The sequence below is a fragment of the Apteryx mantelli genome, chromosome 21, assembly GCF_036417845.1.
Source record: "Apteryx mantelli isolate bAptMan1 chromosome 21, bAptMan1.hap1, whole genome shotgun sequence".
Taxonomy (NCBI): domain Eukaryota; kingdom Metazoa; phylum Chordata; class Aves; order Apterygiformes; family Apterygidae; genus Apteryx; species Apteryx mantelli.
In genome coordinates this window covers 4,976,254-4,995,605 of record NC_089998.1, presented here as the reverse complement: position 1 = coordinate 4,995,605, position 19,352 = coordinate 4,976,254, and the positions used below count along the sequence as shown (strand labels likewise).

General features: G+C 39.4%; 2 protein-coding genes across 5 annotated transcripts; one reads left to right on the top strand and one right to left on the bottom strand.

The window, feature by feature from the left end:
- The first annotated feature begins 23 nt into the window (after positions 1–23).
- Positions 24–14,272, top strand: STKLD1 (serine/threonine kinase like domain containing 1). Of its 4 annotated transcripts, none has more exons than XM_067308848.1 (19): positions 28–128; positions 567–662; positions 1,172–1,216; positions 1,785–1,859; positions 2,528–2,632; positions 3,070–3,140; positions 3,716–3,831; positions 4,481–4,593; positions 4,695–4,855; positions 5,386–5,519; positions 6,145–6,228; positions 7,515–7,631; positions 8,243–8,383; positions 9,308–9,436; positions 10,576–10,713; positions 11,666–11,758; positions 12,288–12,425; positions 12,788–12,867; positions 13,975–14,272. In XM_067308848.1, the coding sequence occupies exons 1-19, from the start codon at positions 114–116 to the stop codon at positions 14,020–14,022; spliced, it is 1,899 nt and encodes a 632-aa protein (XP_067164949.1). In that variant the 5' UTR covers positions 28–113; the 3' UTR covers positions 14,023–14,272. The 4 variants fall into 4 exon arrangements, with proteins under 4 accessions (XP_067164950.1, XP_067164949.1, XP_067164948.1 ...); XM_067308847.1 differs by having other exon boundaries at positions 30–128; positions 11,630–11,758; XM_067308849.1 differs by lacking the exon at positions 12,288–12,425 and having other exon boundaries at positions 24–128; positions 11,630–11,758.
- On the bottom strand, positions 13,878–19,346 carry REXO4 (REX4 homolog, 3'-5' exonuclease). Its single transcript, XM_067308851.1, has 8 exons — positions 19,059–19,346; positions 18,405–18,763; positions 17,952–18,107; positions 17,530–17,723; positions 16,960–17,048; positions 16,299–16,373; positions 15,490–15,564; positions 13,878–14,754 (listed from the first exon to the last, which is right to left on the bottom strand). The coding sequence occupies exons 1-8, from the start codon at positions 19,302–19,304 to the stop codon at positions 14,653–14,655; spliced, it is 1,296 nt and encodes a 431-aa protein (XP_067164952.1). The 5' UTR covers positions 19,305–19,346; the 3' UTR covers positions 13,878–14,652.
- Between the last annotated feature and the right edge of the window lie 6 nt (positions 19,347–19,352).

Below are 19,352 nucleotides of genomic sequence, written 5' to 3'. Positions count from 1 at the left end.
GGCCGCGCAGCTCGCCGCTGCTGAGGGCCGCGGGGGGCCGGGCGCCGAGGGGCCGCCCTGAGCCCGCCGCTCTCCCCGCCTCGCCCGGCGGCCGCGCGGGCCGCGGAGCCGCCATGGAGAGATACGAGGTGCGGCGGGGCCCGGCCCGGCCCCCGGCCCGGGGGCAGCGTGTGGGTGGCGCTGACGGGGGGGGGGGCTGGGCAACGAAATGGCGGGGGTCGAGGGGGCCTGGGGAGGGAAATGGCGGGGGGCGAGGGGCCTGGGGAGGGGGGCTGAGGCCCTGGGCGGGTACATGGCCCCGGGGAGATGAAGGTGTTTTCCTTCAGCAGAAGGGAAGTAAGGGGAAACATCCAGGACCTCAGAGAAGAGGGGAAGGGGGGGTCCGCACGCCTCCCCCTCAGAGCTGGGGTGCGGAGGGGGAGGGCGTGTTGTCCCCCAGCAGGGAGCAGGAGGTGCTCTCTGTCTGGAGAGGCTCGGTGGGGAAGTGGTTTGAAGGGATTTTCTGCTCGGTTGTCCCCCACCTTGAAGCCGAGTGAGTGCATGAGGGTCTTTCCCCTGCCCTGCAGGTACTGGAGCAGCTGCAGCCTGGGGCGCTGGGGACTATGCTGGTAGTTGAACTGAAAACAGAGGAGAGTGTGGGGAAGAAATATGCCATGAAGCAGGTGAGAAGGCGGTTGCTAGGAAAACAAGAGCCTGCCAGCAGGTTCGTCATCTCCATGGCCCCTTTTGATTGTAACAAACACGTAAGGCAGCTCAGCCACTGGGTCAGAGTAGACATACATGTTACACTGCGCTGCTGTCTTCGACGGCTGCAGCATTTGCATCATTTTACCACAATATTGAGATTAGAACTGGGGAAAGGGGAGCAGCCTGCTCAGGTCCGTCCAGCATGTTTTAACCTTAGCTCACTGCTGTTTGGACAGTGTAGAGAAAGGACCGGCCAGCTGTCCTGGACTCATCGAAACCTCAGTTTCTGTTCATCTCCCGACAGACTGATTCAAACATTAGAGACTGGTTGCTATGGAGAGCTGTCATTTAAAATTTATGCCAACTCATACACACTTTGCAATTCCAATGGTCTTGGCAAGATTGTTGTGAGATCTTTACTAGCTTAAAGGTTGGCTGTCTCTGTGTTACAATCTCATCCTCATCTTCTGTTTGTTTGGTACAGGTTGAATGCATTGAAGAAAAGCAAGCAAATAAGGCCTTGAAGGAGGTATCAGTGCAGCTTTCCTTTACTAGCTTCACTTACGGAGACCAAAGTCTGTAACAGAACTTTGTTAACAGAACAGAGCCTTTTGTCTACTATGTAAACTATGTAAATAGTCAAGATCCATGTCAAGTAAGACTATTTCTTAGGATATCTCTTTAGTGTCATTGTATTTTCTGTGGCTCAAGCTTGCAGAGTAGTTACTGGAAATAATGGCTATGCTAGACATATCATCTTGACTTTCATATCCTAAGATGTGTTTTCAGGTTTGGATGTTAGGAATTGGGAAAAGGGGGGTTATCTACATATCATCTCCCTAAGGATCAGTTTATATCTTGAATCTCACAAGGCTGTTACAGCATTACATTGAGTAGAATCTTGCTGAAATATTTCACTTAACTTGACACTGATACATGGAGATATATATTAGAGCTTATGCATAGAAATGTTTGGATCAGACATGTGACATGAAAAGGTCAGGAGCTGACTTAGGATATTATTTAAGGCCCTGTTCAGTGGGATGGAGCATGTAGTTATGGTAAGTTCTGTCTCTGGATTTTTTTATTCTATGCAGGCAATGGATTTGCTGAAACTTCATCATTCAAGCATCTGTGCTTACAAGGAATTGTTTGTGATGTGGGATAATAAGGTGAGAATGAAATAGGATTGGTTCAGCTGGAGCACATGGTTAATGTTACAGGCCTGTAAGCTTTTTTTGCAGGTTTATATTTGGGGTTGTCAGTGTGAGATGCTAAAAAAGGTTATTTGATCTGTAACTAACCTGCTTTTTAAACTCCTGATTAAACATACTGAAGAAAGTATATGGATCAGAATCCATCACATGGCAGTATTGTGTACTGGCTCACAAATTCTGATGTTTAGTTTTTGCTTATTCTGTTCCATTTTCTAGTGCATGTATAATTTTAAGCTGCTTTTGTTCCATCTTCAGTATGCCTGCATAAAAACCCTTTTATAGGAGGTTATAGGAAGCCAAAAGCTCTGACTGTTTTGTTTGCAGACTTGAATCAGCACTCAGGCAAAATTCCTGTTGATTTTATGGATGTGTATTTGACTTGAATTGTCCCATATGGTTTCAAATAAGAGATGCTTGGTAATGTTTTTGAAAAACAGATGCTATATGTTTAATAAAGGAAAGTAAATATTGTCTCCTTTGTGAGAGATTGATTAGCTCAGAATGCCGTGATATTGGTGAAAGTTCCACCCACCTGTTTGGCCAAGTGCTCAGTTTTATCTTTCTTACTGGATATATTATTACCTGCAAACAGTCAGACAATCTTGGTTTAATCTTTATTACAGATATCATCTCTGTTCCTTTGTCTGGTAATGCAGCACTCGGGCCAAGGAGATCTTTCATCTCTGATCAAAGAAAAAAGGCAGAAATCAGAGAAAATAACAGACAAGGTAAAAAGTACAGAAGAGGCATCTGATTGAAATGAAGGAGTCTTACTGCTTTTAGATTTCTTCCTCTATATTCCCTCCTTCTCAAAGCCTTCCCCAAAATCTTCAAAACACAGTGTTCTGCTTAAGGCCTGTTTGGAAAACTGTCTACAGCTTTGCCCTGAATCAGCATGAAATTGTCATAACAATAATTAAGTCTTTATATAGCTTGTGCTTAAGCAATTAAATCTTTTCTTGTTTTACTTTTCATTTGTAAAATATATGGATAATAACAATTGTCTAATACACAGAGTGATGAGCAGATTTATCATATAAGGAAAATAGTACTTTCTTCTTGGATGAACCCTACTTCCAGCAAAGGAATTCTCTCATGTGAAATGTTTCATTTCTCTGTTGTTACTCTGTTTTCGTTGCACTTTCATGTATATTCCTATCAGTAGGTGATTCTGAAGTTCCTGGGACAGATGGTGGATGCTTTGTTTTATATACACAAACAAAATATTATTCACAGGTGAGTGGAAATCTGTTCTCTTTGTCCGGGAGGTGATTGTTCTTTGCAGCAACTATTCGTTCAGCACAACTGTTCACTTAAGAAGCATTGAATCTTACTGTTCAAAAAGGAGGATTAGCAGATAGGAGTTCTGGACTTTGTACATAGCTTAGTTTTCTGTGACTTCTGAAAGTCATTTAATTCTTGAGTTTTATCTAGAATTATCCATTTAAAAGATATTCTAGATGTTCTATATTTGCTGTTTGGAATGATTTGAGAAGTGATCATTCATTTTAATACTAGAATACTGACTGTCTCTGCTAATGTTTATATTTTGATGGCTGTGACACACAAGCTATACTTCATGTATCTAAAGTGACAGATAAAACCATTCTATTACATGTTCAGATAAATCTATGTTGCAGTCAATTTTTAAAGCATTTTGCAGTAAAGGAAGGAAAATATTGTGTTTCAGTTGATTATCACTTGTATATTAAAAAAAAAATCCCTTTTCATGTGTAAAGATGCTGGGAGCCTGTAGTTATACATTATTACATTCTGATTTCACATGCTGACAGAAAATATTTGTGTTGTAGAAATCTCAAGCCATCGAACATTCTTGTGACCGATGAAGCATCCTTCATGCTTTGTGACTTCAGTACAGAAGCACTTATGACTGATGAAATGAAATGGAAAATAAGAGTGGAAGAAAGTAGGTATTTAGCTTAAATTCTTTATTTTTAAATTATTCGGTTATGGTAGATATTTTTAATCCTCAGAGAAAAATCAAAGAAACATAATAACCATTTTTCTCCATTCTCTGCATTATGCTATTTTTTTCTTCTAATGAATAAAGAGGTTATTATAAAAGAAACTAAGGGCGAAGTAGATGTATTTCTTGTATCATAGCCTATTACATAAACATTCACATTTAAGTCATTAACCTGAATCTAACCAGCACTATTGCTTTCCGATGCTTTCCGATACCTTCTGAATTCATTTCACAAATATCTGCTCAATTCCCCATGGGTGGTTGCCTGCAGCATTAATTGTGTTCACAACTGAAAAAAAAAGTAGATAGATTAGTGACTGTGAGTCACAAAACTTCTCTGCAGCAAATTTTGTTGGAAGCTTATTTAGCTTGATACATACACAGTTACATCTCGGAAAATTATTCATAAGTTATAGTGTGCTTCTTACAGTCTTCTGTGGCGTATCACCTGTAAAAAAGACTAATCTATGCTGTATATCTCTGAATTATTCTGTGACATGAAACTAGTGCCTACAGATTATGGCTGTGCAAGCAAAACTGTGTATAGTACAATGCCAGAAACATTACCATATGATTCTTATTTCAACAGATAGCAAGTCTTGGATGGCTCCAGAAACACTCAGTTTTTCTTTTACTGAGAAATCTGACATCTGGTCTCTAGGTTGTATTCTACTTGACATGATGACCTGCTTTGTTCTGAACGTACGTAATAATGTTTTGTTATAGATTTAAAATGTCATGAGCCCACCAGGATATCTGTAAATGAGTGTGTGAAGGGTCTTCTGATACTATCCTCTTTACAGACACAAGAGATAACTTCATTACTGCAGGATCTCAGACAGGATACCAGCCATCTTGAGGGAGTTCTGACATTAATGCAAAACGGATATAACAGCTCTCTGCCTTTATTCACAATTTTATTTATGATGCTACATATTCAGCCCAGCATGAGACCCACAGCAAAGTGAGTTCGGGATGCTTTCCTTTTATTATGATTTTTTTTCACTAAACCCACCTCCCTTAATGAAAAGGGGGAATGTTAGCTGCTGTTTGAAGGCAATTGACTCAAGGCTGCTGATCTTATTTCCCTGACAAATTGACTTATTAGAAAAGAGTCAAAGGCTTCATTTCTCTCTTTTGGAAATGAACATTATGATGAGTCTAGCTGTTGTTTTTGAAGAGCTACATTATAAAATTATGTTATAGGCAATTTTTTGCAGCCCGAGAATGCATAAATTTCAGTATGACATGTAATATTTTGGTATTATAGCCATTTTACAGACAGTTAATTGAAGCCAAAGCATGGCTTGCTCAAAGTAAGCTCTTTCATTAACAGTTTTAAGGTAAAATGTGTAAGTTCTGTCAAAAGTAATCCAGTCTTCAAAGAAGTGTTATTTAGGGGCTTAAATCAAAGTGAAACAAAGCCTGTAGGAAATTTTTGTAACTTATCAATTCTAACTTACTGGTACTACTTTTTGTCTCTCATGACTCTAGGGCTCTGACTGATCTTCCATTTATTAGGGAATGCCTGACTGTTGCTGGTTCCTCTTTAATAAAACCGAAAAAGTCGTCTTTGCCTCTTGATGTAATAGACATGCTCCTTGAGGGTGGAATTAGCAGTGTTCTAGGTAATAAGAAAAAAGGATGAATTTAGTAGTATGGTGACTTCCATAGGAAATAGACCCATGTGTGTTCCAGTCAGCATGTATTCTACTGGAAAATGAATTATTAGCTATTCATTTTACTTGAAATGGAATACTATCTGGAGAAAGAATTGCTCTACTACCTTTTCTATAAGCTCAAGATTAACAGCCATACCTCATGTGCTAGTTGAATGGGGTTAGAGATCATTCTTCAGGCAATCTGGGAACCTCATTTATGTTGTTTGCATTCTAATGCATTAGCCAATTTATGCCAGCAAAGGATCTGCTCCATTATTTTCCTTCTAAGTAAGGATGAAGTTATCTTAATCTGAAAAGGCTGTTCAAATAATGCATTTAAAGCCCCTAACCCTGTTCTGATTTAGTATTCCAGCAGATCCTCAAGTACACAAATCATAGAGATGAATCATAACACTTTGTAATTTGCAAATGGTTGATGCTTTAGGGAAAAATCATTCCTCTTTTCAACAATCACAAATTGCATTATTTTCATTTATGTGAATTCACATGTCTTGCACAAAATAGATAGAAAATGTGAATGCTTTGTATAAGTATTTGTATCAAATGATTAGAATTGTCTTGTTTTATGTAGAGTTCATGCAGGCTTACTGGGATAGAGAAGAAGCACAGGTTAAAGCCGTAGAGCACCTTGCAAGCTTTTTAGGAGATAAAAATGGTGAGGCACTATTTTATTCATTTATTTAGTCTGCTCTTTCCTTACATTTTGAGGTAATGGTAAGGGGAAAAATGTTCTCTTGACTACCGTTGAGAATGAAATTGCTGTCTTCCTGTTTTTCATTTTTGCACGTGCTGAAATAGGCTGCCATTTGATATGATTGTGTTGGTACTTGTCTTGTAAATGCTTTTCTTGAACAGCAGAGACATTTGTTGGATAAGACCAATAGGCACTGCAAGAACTCAGTGATGTTTTAGTTGGCAACTGAGGTGAATTGGCAAACCAACATTTGTTGAGCAGGTGGAAGGTAATTCATATCAGTGTGGGGCAAAATGTCGGTAATGCCTGGGGCTATAAAACCAATAGAGCAGAAGAGAGCTACAGGTGCCTAGTTTCTGTGTGTCTAGTAAAGCTGTGTGAAGGAAAACAGTATGTTCTCTCCCAGCATTGGCAACTTTTTCAGATTAATCTTTCAGATCGAGATTAATATTTTCAAAGCACCGCATTAATTCAGTTATAAAATACAGTTGTTTAATAGTGGTGACATTTTAATACTGGCATTGACTTATGATATTAAAACACATGAGTGTTTTATATCTGTAATAAATTAGGAGAAAGAGCATTTTTTTTTTCCTTAGTTACTAATATTTTCAACACTCATTTAAACCCACTGGCAGCAATACAAGGCTGCGCACACATCTGATTTTTATTTTTTTGACACTTCTGCACCATGGCTTACCATGATTGATATTCACATCTTTGAACATGCTCAGAATGGATCCCTAGAAATCATCCAGTTTTCCCCAAGCTTTTTTATCATGTATTTGTGGATAAATTGATAGCTGGATTAGGTATTCCAAAAGCTCAAAGTCTTCCTAGGACTAGGAGACCTAGTGAAATGTTTTCCTCTACGGATTCTGAAAAGCTAAACTTCGGGCTCATGTGCCAGTGTTCTACCTCGCTACTCGTTACATGGCCAGTGAACAGTGCCAATATGACTTACCAGGACCATGCTGACTACAGTTAGCTTGCACAGACTTCTTGTTGTATTTAGTAAGAGATATCGCACATCGAGACTACAGAATTCACTCTGTATTGTTCCATGTTTACTTGCGTTTTGTGTTCTTTGATTCAAGACTGTTGTTCTGCTGTACCACGTTGGTCACGGGGACTCCTTTTCATTTGAAAGTGGAACTCAGTGTTTTGAACCGTAGACACCCACTGAGCAATCTCAGCAATTGACAGTGTAACCGAATGTTGACTCACATCATTTCTTTTCCCCATAGCCTTACCCTGTCTGCTAACATTCACGGAACTGATCACTTCTGCCATGAAGACTCATATAGATTCTCTCAAGTTACAGATAGGTGGCTGCAGATTATTGCTTGAAATTCTTAGTCAAGGTACAGTTATGAGACTTCCAATTAATTCCAAGTAATATAGCCTACCTCTTATAATGTTAGATGTAGTAAATAAGATTTGAAATGGGTTTGGCAATGACTACTGTTCAAATTGATTAAGATTTTAGGGGATAAATTTAAAGTAATAGAGGATTTAGGCAGCTTTAATAAGAGTCTGGATTCTCATGGGCTTTCTTCAGGACTGATATTCCTGAATTCTGTGTTAAAATGTTAATTTTAAATTCAGGCTACTGCTCCTAGACTACCAAGTTTGCTTTTATGTCTGTCGTGCAGAGTGTTACTAGAGTGCATAAATTAGAGACTTTCAGTATTCTGGAGTTTGAATTTCAAAACATGGAAGTGTAGAATACATTTTGCTCTCTTTTATTGTCCCTTCTCTCTTTTTCTTGGCAATTTACCCCTATAACACATGAAAATGGTACAGGATTGAAACTAGTAAGAATTTTATTTCAGAATGTTTAAGATAACAACTCTTGGTTTTGTTATGTGAAGAAATGTAGTTAATGTTTTGCTTATGATGACAGTGGGAAGCTCATACTTCATTCAAAGCCACTGAAATCTCTTCATTCTGTTCAAATGTTTGCTTTTGACAGCTCTAGAACAGGATCTGGATGTGGAAACAAGCTTGGGTGACAACGTGATTAACTCTCTGTTAGAGACAGTGAGAAAACATTCTGAAAATGAAGAGTTACTTTCATTGGTCTGCACACTACTGATGATGATTTCAGCCAGTGGTGGGTCACCTTGTTCATTTTTGGGGAATTTCTTATTTTTCCACTTTTATAATCTAATCAAAGTTACAATGGAAAATTCATGACACCATTGGGATTTGTGTATGTCTGCAGGTATTAGGTCAATAGTGGTAAGATTTCTTACTTATAACAATCCTGGAAGTGTGAGACATATTGCTGAGGCTTCAGGCACTTACAAATTTGTATGTATTAGAGTGGTGCTGTGTTCGATCTTGTTCTGGAAACAAGTACAAACTGTACAAATAGTATTGTTTGGAAAATGAGGGCACAGAACCTGGATTCTATTTCTGACTGTGCCACGGAGAATTGAAACCACTCTACCTAATTTCTCTATATTGCTTTTTCTCCTGAGATTGTAGTTGCTAAATATTTATAGTATTTTTTTACTTGCTTGGATTGTCAATTCAACATTCAGCAGAAGACTGTTTTTCTAAATGGTTGCAGAAGGATTTAGCAATGAAAGAGGATAATCTAAAAAAAATCTGTACAAAAATGAAGTGTCTAGATTTACACAAAGTTACTAAGACCAAGCTATTTTTATACATTTTTTCCTAATTCTGCAGTTAATGAGGTAGTTTGAATTGCTAACTTGCAAACATATGAATAACAGTGATTTATACCTTCTTAATTCCTTTTTGTTCTGTAAATTTCAGACCTGTAAGGAACAGGGATGGCTAAACAGGCAGTGTTTGCAAGGGTCACTTGTGCCAAACACTATGCTTATGTGCATCTTGTTAAGAATCCAGTCTATTTTCTTGCTTTGTTTTTTCCTGCCCCTGGTATCATGTTGCCACTTTAGGTTAGCACTGTTTAAATATGGTTTGCAGTAGTGTCCATTGCGAGGACAGTGACAGGAGGAAAAAAAATATCAGATTTAATAGGATTTCTGTTTTCTGTGCTTTTTAGAAGTTGCTGCAGAGAATCTAAGAAAAGCTGGAGTAATTCTAGACCTTCTGATGATTATAAGAAATTTTCTTCATAATGAACAGATTTGCCTCTCTTGCTGTGGAGTTCTCTGGAGCTTGGTTGTGAGTGGTAAGCAGAACACAGCAAGTATTGTGCCTAGATTCGTGTGATTGAACGCAGCAGGTATTGTGCCTAGTTGGGTTCAGACATGGTGCTGCTGGGACTGGGTTTTTGTTCTTATTTCTCCCATTCTAGAGAGATGTCTCTGCAGCACTATTAGAACAAAATTAAGTGATCCGGAGCTAAATGAAAGAAAGCTAAAGAGTAATGCAAACTTTTCAGTACCCCTTTTTGTGATAAGGGGTCAAAGTCAAATCTTTATTGTTTAACCTAAGATATGGCTTATGAACAAACTGTCAAAAATGAAAGGGAACACACAACTGCTGCTTTGTTAGTCATGCAGTTTTGCTCTGTTATCAGCAGAGGGAATGCAGTTAAAACAGCATATTAGATTGGATATCAGAATAGTATTTGAAATAAATGGCGTCTTATTTCTTTGTATCACGCTTCTCTTGGCAGCACTGGGCTAACACTTGAGCTGGATACATTTTAATTAATTTAATCATAGGGACTTGCTTTTTCAATAGAAATGGGATTGGTAAGGTGGCAAGTATACTCCTCCCATCGCCTTAGAACTAAACCAGTGTCATCCTACAATGTTGGAGAACTGTGTGTAACTGCTTGAGGTGACCTTGTTTTGTGAGACCACAGAGAGAGTTATTTTAAGGTAAATTGTTTCTGTGACATGTTCTTGTATAGTTGTGTGGTGTCCTAATCGCCAAGGAAGGCAGAAAACATAGAATGTGCACAATTTCACTTGGTCTGTTTGCACAGACCCTCTGCACAATGAACTACTCATTTGATTTGTGTGTCCAGCTATATCCATCCATGTTCTGTCCAAAATATGATTATTTTTTGAGGTTTCATGATGTAATCCCCATGTATAATTTGAATGGTAGAGAAAACTAGTTACTGGAGAAGTTCAGCTTTCTGCAATAAGCATTACTGTTTTGTAGTTCTGTAATATTTGCTTTCTTTTAGAATATTTTAGATTCCTTTTCTCGGCTGTTGTCCATACTAAGATAATGTTGCATTGCTCCAGTGCCTTCATCAATTAAGGTTTTACTGATGTAACTTGACATATAATGTGCTTATGATAGTATTGCTTGATTAAATAACTCTACTTGATACATTTCCTTTTTATTAAGGTAATTTAGAGAACAGCGTAGACCAAGCATCGCTGAAAAGTGCTGTCTGTGCTGCCTCTGCTGTCCTTCAAGAGCACCTCCAGAATGGAATGGTAGCTGAGACAGCTTGCTCAGCTCTGTGGGCGTTGTCACTCCAAGGTGTGTTTTCCAAGGCTTCTTGTCCGTTGTGCATGGAAGAGGCTAGTACACCAAACATGTCTGCTGATGGTGACTCCTGAAATACAGGCTGCTCGGCCTTAGCAGGCTCTGCAGATGGCAGCAGAGTTAGGAACTTACCTCCTCTCTTAACCAGCCTTCTCTGCATTTGCACTCTGACACTCTCAGATGAAGCTATTTTTTTGGTGAGCCATAGCAATTATAACTGGATACTGCTGTGGATACTGTAATGATGGGCACCTACAGCAACCTATATAGCACAGAACGCTCTCTCTTCCTTATCTCTCAAGCCCAAGAATGCCATCTGTGTTACTCTCTTCTGTGTTACTCCTTTGAATGCAGCATTAGCACTGTGCAGCATGGCCTGCAAGGTTTGTTTTTTAAACCTTTGTTGACTTTGTACTTTGGGAACAACATTTCAGTTTAAAAAATAAAACCCTTATCTCTTTATCATGTGCACTAACAAATGCATTCTTGTAGTGCTATTCTATCTCTGTTTCTTACGCATGCAAGAATATTGCCATACCTACTGCTGCATCAAAACCCTTACTTATGCCATTATTCCAGTAGGAAGGGCTGAGTAAAATAGCCTAAGCAGCGTGCTGTCTTGTCTCAATTCTAGTACCCACCAGCAGAATGTGTTGAGTATTCAGGAGTCTTCATTTCTTTTGGCCTGGAGCATGAAACGAAATCTTGACATAAAAGATACCTCAGAAATTTCTCTTAGACCTCTGATCAGCTCATGATAAGACTTTACTGGGCCTATGTTATTGTAATACAGGTTTTCACATGCTTTCTTTGTAATTTGTGTTGCATAATTAAAAAGTCCTTTCAGAAACAGGAGGCAGAAGTTGAAAATGCTGATGAGTATTTTAAAGGTTTTATTTTTTAAAAAAAGGTTGCTTAACCGAAAATGAATATGAATCCACAACAGTGCTTCTGCTAGACGCTCTCAGGATGAACCTAGAAAGACCAGTGCTGGTGAAGAACGCCTGCCAAGCATTAGCAAGTCTTCTAAGGCTATCTGGTAACATTCAGCAATCCATTTTTGTTAATTGCAAATCACCTCAGAAGTGGACATTTCTGAATAGTTCAAGAGTTTCTAGTGGGAATGGGATTGATATCTTCTCTCCTGGGTTAGTCTTGTCTTATGGGACTGGAAGAAGTAGTAGTGAAATTGGAGTGTGAACTATTTTTTTCTTCCCATGGACAGAACATGCATCTCCGAGAACTAATAGGTCAGCACAATCTTAGTAACTGTGAGAGCTTTTTTCATTTCTTATTTTATGGTGAAGTTGTTTCAACTAAGTAAAAGGGTAAAGCTCAAGAGAACAACAAATATCAAAATAGTACTTCTGCCATGCATGACAGCATCAGCTGTCTATACAGTCTTCTACTTGCTGCCCAAATATGTTTCAGAAAAGCTTTTAGGAAGGTGGGCACTGTTTCCTGGATAAATATTACAGGTATGCTAGCTAGGGCAGGGAACTGGAAAGCAGATAATATAGTTTGCAGCTACCAGGTATCCCAGCAGTATTTGTTTCCCTCTGTTTTAGAAATATCAGCTTTCAGATTTGTAACGGATTCAAAAGGCAGTGGAATAAAACTGATCAAAGATGCCTACCACTTTCACTGTGATGATCCAGAAGTGGTGGAAAATATCTGTACACTGATTAATGAGATGGTTCAGTACGGTAAGATGGTGGTGCTGTTTGTGCAGTCTCTTCCTCTCCCCTGCCCCCAAAAGGTAGTAAATAAAATTGTAACAGCAGCTATCCAGGAAATGGTAGTTGCACTCAGCTGAGGCTTAATATATACCTGAGAAAAGAGGATGAATTGAACTGTAAGTTCATCCCATTTTGTTGTTCTTGAGTAACTATAAGCACCTCTGCAATGCAGCAGTTATAACTTCATCTTATCTTGTCTTCTGTTCTTATGCACCCATCCCCTCTCTGCTCTCCTCTAGCCTCTGTTGAGACCTATGGAAGAAAAACATTATTCCAGACATCAGCAGTATACCAGTTAACATAAGTTATCTTATTTATTTACATTACAGATGACATTGTGCTGGATATGGTCTCCCAGAAGATGGAAGAACTGCTGTCTGAAATAAAAAGCCGGTTTCCATCTAGCATGGTATGTGGAAGTCACTGTCACAATAAAGGGTGTGGGCTTAATATATTATTTCTGGTTATGGATTTTATCATCTCTAAATAGCAGAAATTATGTATTGAAGAAATTTAGAGGAGAATTATGGGTGTACTGGGTGAAGAGCATTTTCATAAGAATATTTCTAATTGTATTGAAAAAAGTAGCTGGAAAGTTTTTTCTTCTGTATGCTCTGTTGCTGTAGGGTTTTTGATGATCTGGTCTCTTACAACATTGGTTTGCATTATTTTGCTACATTCTTCATACTAAAACAGGCTAAAGTTTGCAGGAATAAGGCGTAAATATACGATAAAGCAAAAAGAAATTTTATGAAACGGACATCCTTAAGAAACCCACTAGTGTCAGTTTGCCTGAAGAATTAACTTATGTTAAATTCCAACAAGTAGTCATACTGCAAAATTGATTGCTGTTTCTGGTGCTTCTACAGTTAAGTTATTCAAGCCATTTAATGTGTTACACTATTATTTCCTTTTCAATGGCTTGCTGTCAAATAACCGGTAATTACTATTTTTTTTTTTTTTTTGGTAAGCCTATAAAACTGGTTAATCTTATAACCTTGCTCCTCTTCGTTACGGATTTGGTTTGCTTACAAAATCTGTCTCAAAGACAGTTATAAATCTATACGAGCTTGTTCTCCAATTTCTCCTGCAGCCATTGCCTGGACCATTGTAATGAACACTGCAGCTCTAAGGTATCACAAAAGAAAGCTCCCTCTTCCATTATATATGTCATTTGTTGGCCCCCATGTTCTCTTGTTGACCAGCAAGACAGACAGACAAGACCAGATCTCTCTCATTCTGTCTATATAATGTGCAACATGGAACTGCTAAATCTCTGAAACCCGTTCCTTGTTACCTTCCAGTATCTGTTTAGATTATTTAAATCATAGCATTAGTATCCAACCTGGTAATTAGAATGGCTTTGGAATTTGCAGATCAGACCCCACATCTGTTTAAAACATCACTAGTTTTAAAGGCCTATGTTAAACACAGTGTTTTTATTAATAAAGGAATATAAAAATATGTGAAGCAAGAAAGTAATTTTGTATTTGACAATTCTCACATTTTTCTCCAGGAGATAATGATCCTTGTGGATGCAACGCTTTTGAAACTGCAGAAGTGACATAAAAGCTGTTTGTATAAGAACAAGACCTGTAGACTGCTGGTTCAGGTATAAAAGCTTGGATCTTTCCGAAATATTTTAAAAGATTTTTCTCACCAGAAAGTGAGATTGATATTGTGCCATTAGTAATATATAAACACTTATATATTCTGTTGATTTAGTTACTACAACTGTGAGACCAACAGCAGTAACCAAGAACTTGCCTTTGTAGGCTTTAAAAATATCTGAAATAAAGATTGTAGTCTTAGAAGTTTCAGCAAAGCAATAACAGTTTCTTCCTTCATGTAACATAATTCAAAAACACTTTTTCTTTTCAGTCATTCAGTGTATATTTCCTTTGCAGGAATTGATCTGATGAAGTACTTCACAAATTCAGGCATTCATTACAAGTATTGTCCAAACAGTAGTAGGTATTAGGCGTATGTACGCTCCAGAACTGGGGTTACTTCTGCAGTGTTCTTGTACGAAAGTGTTCACATACCACATCAGGAAGTGTTATTTGTTGGGCTTTTTTATGAAGCAGCTGTTGTCAGTTCTGAGTTCTCTCTAAGTTTGTGTTGGAATTTGACATGAACACAGCAAATGCTGCACATAAAAACCACAGTGTAGAATTATTCAAATTTTAAGAGTTTATTTTTTCTTTAGTTTAGATTTAGATTTGTCCTTAACAGCAGCTTCCCACTGCTTTTTTTCTAAGGTGTACAGTCTCATAGCTGCTTGTGCGTCCTGAATCTAAAAGAGAACAGAACAAACACGAGGCTTAACAAAACACAGTTGACATGGTTTAAGAACATTATTGTTAATAGGTAGCTACATCTTCCATCCATTTTAATACTTCCTTGCAATTAATATTTCATAATCTCTAGATTTAGGAGTTCTAGAGTGGCAAGTGGAGGGGAGGAATATGTATCCAGAATGCAGAACCCACCACAAGGCTATGCACTTCGCTAACTGATCTTGAGTAGGAGAGCCATTACAAAAAATCAATCTTGATACAGTATCTTGGCAATACCTTCACAATCTGCCCTGCTTTTTCAGATCATTCCTCTACTACATCCTCTTATTCACTGAAAGAAAGGAAGTAACTGCAGAGATTCAGTAGTATTTTATCCAACCTGCCATAGTACAGTGGTACAAAATGCTGCTTTTAAGGTATGAAGTTGATACTTGAAAACTATTTTTTTTCCTGGGGATCCTAAAGAACAAGAATTGATAGTTAAACAAAACATGGTTTATTTGTTCAAAAGAAGTTTATGAAAATGAGAAAGTAGTCCAAGTGGTACGAGGCACATAACAGTAAGCAAGTTTACATGGCAGTCTTATCCCATGCTGGTATCCAAGCACAGCTTGCTAACCTTCACTGAGAGACTAGAATGAAGCCACAGGATTCTGGACTGAATCCAGATTATAGAGGTAACGTGTAATACCTTGTTGATTTACCCAGGAATGTTCTCATGGGATACGTACCGAACAGTGCTCCGATGTCTGCACTTGAACATTTAGCAGTCTCTCACAGAGCAGTTTCAATGATGGCCGTGCATTCTGGAAAAAGAAAAGATTGAATCATGCTGTCTCACACTGTTTGGCCTATATATAATATTATTGAAGAATATATTTAAACTGAAGTATAGCACATCTCAGCTTCTATTGGTGAACTGGCAAGAAATATTAATGAATTATGAGATTTATGCACATTTTTGCACACACTGCTGAGGATTTTGTATGTATTAATCACAGCCCTAAAATTTGTGTTTGGGGTGCTTGATGTTGTGAAAAACAAAAACTGGGTATATCATTACAAAATTTAAAATAACAGCCTGTAACTTGAACCTTTACTGATGCAGTTTAAGCAGAAACTTCAAACCATCTGTATTTTTTTATACCCCTATGCAAATGATACTATTAACAGTTTCACATAAGCTTTACTGTAAGTAGAACTGTACCATCTTATTTTGCTACTCACAAAAGCATTATGAAGACCATCTAAGTGCTAAAGAGTAGGAGAGTCACTGAATTATGTGCACAAATATTACTGATAATATTTGTAATGAACCAGGTAACTGACTGCCGTATTTCAAATGCTACATAAGCATTCAACCAGTTTAATATTTTCAAGCAACAAGAAGCAGGCATCCCTGTTTCATGTAGGAAAGAAGGAACTGGGACTTGCTCAGAGTTATGCAGGTAGAGCAAACATACGAGGAGTGAACTCAAAGCTGGGAGTCAGCAGCTCAAGAGTCAGTTAATCAAGGTGTCCCTTCCTGACAATTTCTTACCTTGACTCTCTGTCTGAAAGGCTTGTATTTTTGTGTGTCACGAATTTTCTTCTTAGGATGATCAAGAAATAGGACCTGAAAAAAAATATTTGCAGTCTAAAGAGTGCTGTTGCAGGAAAATTTATACAGCTGAATGTACAACTTTCAGCTCTCTCCTTCCATCCATTATAAAAGACTGTTCAAAACCATGACTAGACAAGCCTAAGATCACCTAGACTGGCAGGATTCAAGTCTCACCGTACTATTTAGTATGAGAAACATCATTTAGTCTGGAGGCACCACCTGTAGAGGCTACTGGCAGCGCTGGCATAACATGATGTAACTAGATACCTGTCTCCAGTAAAGATGTCCAGACTGTTGCACTTTGGGGGTGAGCAAAACATGCAAACAGTTTTTGTATTGTGCCGTTTATTTCCTGGCTCTTTAGCAGATGTATTAGTGCTATTGGGAACAAAGTTCTGAAGCTGAAGAACTTCAGTGTGCAAGTGAATAGGGCTATGCTTGGTGCAGCTTGAAATGACAAGAAACTGAGCTAACAATGATAAAGCTGTAGTTTCTCGGAGTTGAGGTGTGTTCATCTGACTGATCCAGGGAGATACATTAGAAATGTAATCAATCACTAAAGTGTTGGCTTCAAAATAACAAATCTGCAGCCACATACCTTTAAGTCATTGTGTAAAGCATGCCCGACTAAAATCCGCCCATTTAAGATGTCAGCGACCTCCTTCTGAACAATTTTAAAATTCTCTCCTAAAAATACCACACAATGAAACACTTTCTATTAGACACGTAAGACAACTCAGCAAGCTGCAATTAAAACATTGCCTCTTTTTTGTGAGGGCAGCTGTATCCTTTGAACGCTACTTATATGAATGTGTACTGTACAATTATGAATGCATACAGTACAATAAATACTCTGCTTGTTACAAGAACATAGAGAATTCCATAAGGAGCACAGCACTTAAAGGAAATGAACTTCTATATTATTCCCATACCATAATTAAAGAGTGAATTTTTCATGGGGCATTAGTGACCACTCTGTAAAAAGCACATCTTCCCAAGTTTCTTCCCCAGTATCCTCTTTGTACTTTCATGTATTCAGGCTATATCAAACTTTTATTTTCCATTTTCCAGAATGAAACTAAAACTTTTCCAAGCTCAGCCAAGGAGACTTCTGCGATAACCTGTTAAATTTGTCCTTCCTAAAGAACATTTTGGAAAAAACTCCTACCTGTCTTTATATTCTCAGGGCGTATGCCACTAACAGCTGTTCTGTAGTCAGTCACCTCTTCTGTCGGCTTGACATACTTGTCATAAATACACTTTCCAAATTGGTTCACAATGGACACACGAGCCACAATACTGTCTTCACCTTTGGGTCCCACTCCCACCATTTCACAGTCCATGGCTACAGCTCTTGTCAGCCTAAAAGAAAAAAGGATAACTTTGTGACACATTTGCTACAGGGACCACACACAGAAGTTCCACAAGATTCACACATCAATGTGAACGGGGCAAACTGAGCAGCTTGTTTGTCAGCAGACCCAGAAAGATGTCAGCTTGTGCTGTGTGTCTGCAAGTCACCGTTACCAGAAAATAATCTTGCTGCCTCTGCTGCACTGGTGCCGTGCTTGCCACTGGAATGCCACTCACCCTTCAGAAGCCTTTTCTTTAACCAGCGCCTTCTCCACAGACTCTTTGGATTGGCCCGTTTCAAGTCCCAGATTTCTTCTGGCAACTTTTGCCGCTTCGGGTCCTATTGCTGCTTCAATATCTTTTGGATCAACATCATCAAACCAGATGTCAGCCCTGATAAGCACAGATTAAATTACATTCAATAGTGTTAAAATAACCTTGCATCTTTATAGTGTAGAAAAAGCTTGGTTTTTATTTTAATCAAGAAATTAGCTCTGTGAAAACTAGTCCAATACTGACATCCATGCAGGTCTGTTGCTGTATCTGAGTAATTAGGGTAGTATGCATCTTATTTCTTCCAAAATTTAATCTGGAAGAGTGCACCTATTTCAAAAGTACTGCTCTGTGCTCCTTAGGGGCACCTTCTAAAAATCAGTATTCACACACATGTATGAAGCTTTAAGTACTCACTCTTTTGGTTGCTGTTCCACATGTTCTTCAGCTTTCCTCCTTTTATGTTTTATATCGCCCTGTTCCTTTTCAATATTGCCATTTTTCTTTCTCTCTTTGCTGCCTTTTCCATCCTTTTTGGTGCCATTTGAATTCTTGTCCATTGCAGTCCTCTTGGATTTTGGATTTAGCAAAGGAGGACTGTCTTTAGCAGAACCGTTGTTTATCTTATTTGCAGATTTGGATTTTACCATGTTCCCGTTCCCATTGACAGCTGGACCTTCTTGGGTATTTCCTTCTTTGAGCACATGCTTCTTTCCCGTGTGTTTTTGACATGCAGCGACGGGCTCATCCGAGCTATTTGCCTTTTGTTTCAGTAGCTAAAATGACCAAAAAACAGCACTGCACAACTTGCTGGTGTGAACGATGATCTCCCTTTCATCCTGGCACCACCCCTCGCTCCTCTTCTGCTTCGGTGCCGAGTGGAACATGATTCTCCACCTGGCTGACCTGCCCCAGCACCTTTTTCTCTTGCTCACACCAAGTTTTCTTAAATTACTACGCAAAGGGGACCCGCACTGACAAGACTGAGGGCATCTCCCATCCCAGAAGGGTTTGGTAACCCCCCCCACGGGGACCCCCCGGCCCCTCGGGAACCCCCCGGCCCCCGCTCACCTCCCGCAGCGCCTTCCAGTTGGACGAGAACTCCTGGGGGCTGCGCGGGGGAGCGGCCGCCGCCGCCGCCGTCGCTCCGGGGCCTTTCGCGAACCCCGCCGCGGCCTTGCGGCGGCTGCGCCAGAATTTCCTGTTCTTGCCTCTGCCGCGGGCCGCGGGCCCGGCCGGGGGCTTCGCCTTCGCCTTCGGCTGCGCCTTCGCTTTCGGGCCCGGCGCTGCGGCCCCCGCGGCGCCCGCCTTCGCCATGCGGCCCCGCGGCAGGCGGCGCCGAGCCGGCGCCTCGCGGCTTCCGCG

Coding starts and splice junctions, on each gene's coding strand:
- STKLD1 (XM_067308847.1), top strand. Junction 7,632..8,242: donor GCTTGAAATTCTTAGTCAAG/GTACAGTTATGA, acceptor TGCTTTTGACAG/CTCTAGAACAGGATCTGGAT. Junction 11,759..12,287: donor AAGTCTTCTAAGGCTATCTG/GTAACATTCAGC, acceptor CCTCTGTTTTAG/AAATATCAGCTTTCAGATTT.
- REXO4 (XM_067308851.1), bottom strand. CDS start 19,304: ATGGCGAAGGCGGGCGCCGCGGGGGCCGCAGCGCCGGGCCCGAAAGCG. Junction 17,049..17,529: donor CCCTGAGAATATAAAGACAG/GTAGGAGTTTTT, acceptor TGGTATTTTTAG/GAGAGAATTTTAAAATTGTT. Junction 14,755..15,489: donor AGACATCGGAGCACTGTTCG/GTACGTATCCCA, acceptor GTTCTCTTTTAG/ATTCAGGACGCACAAGCAGC.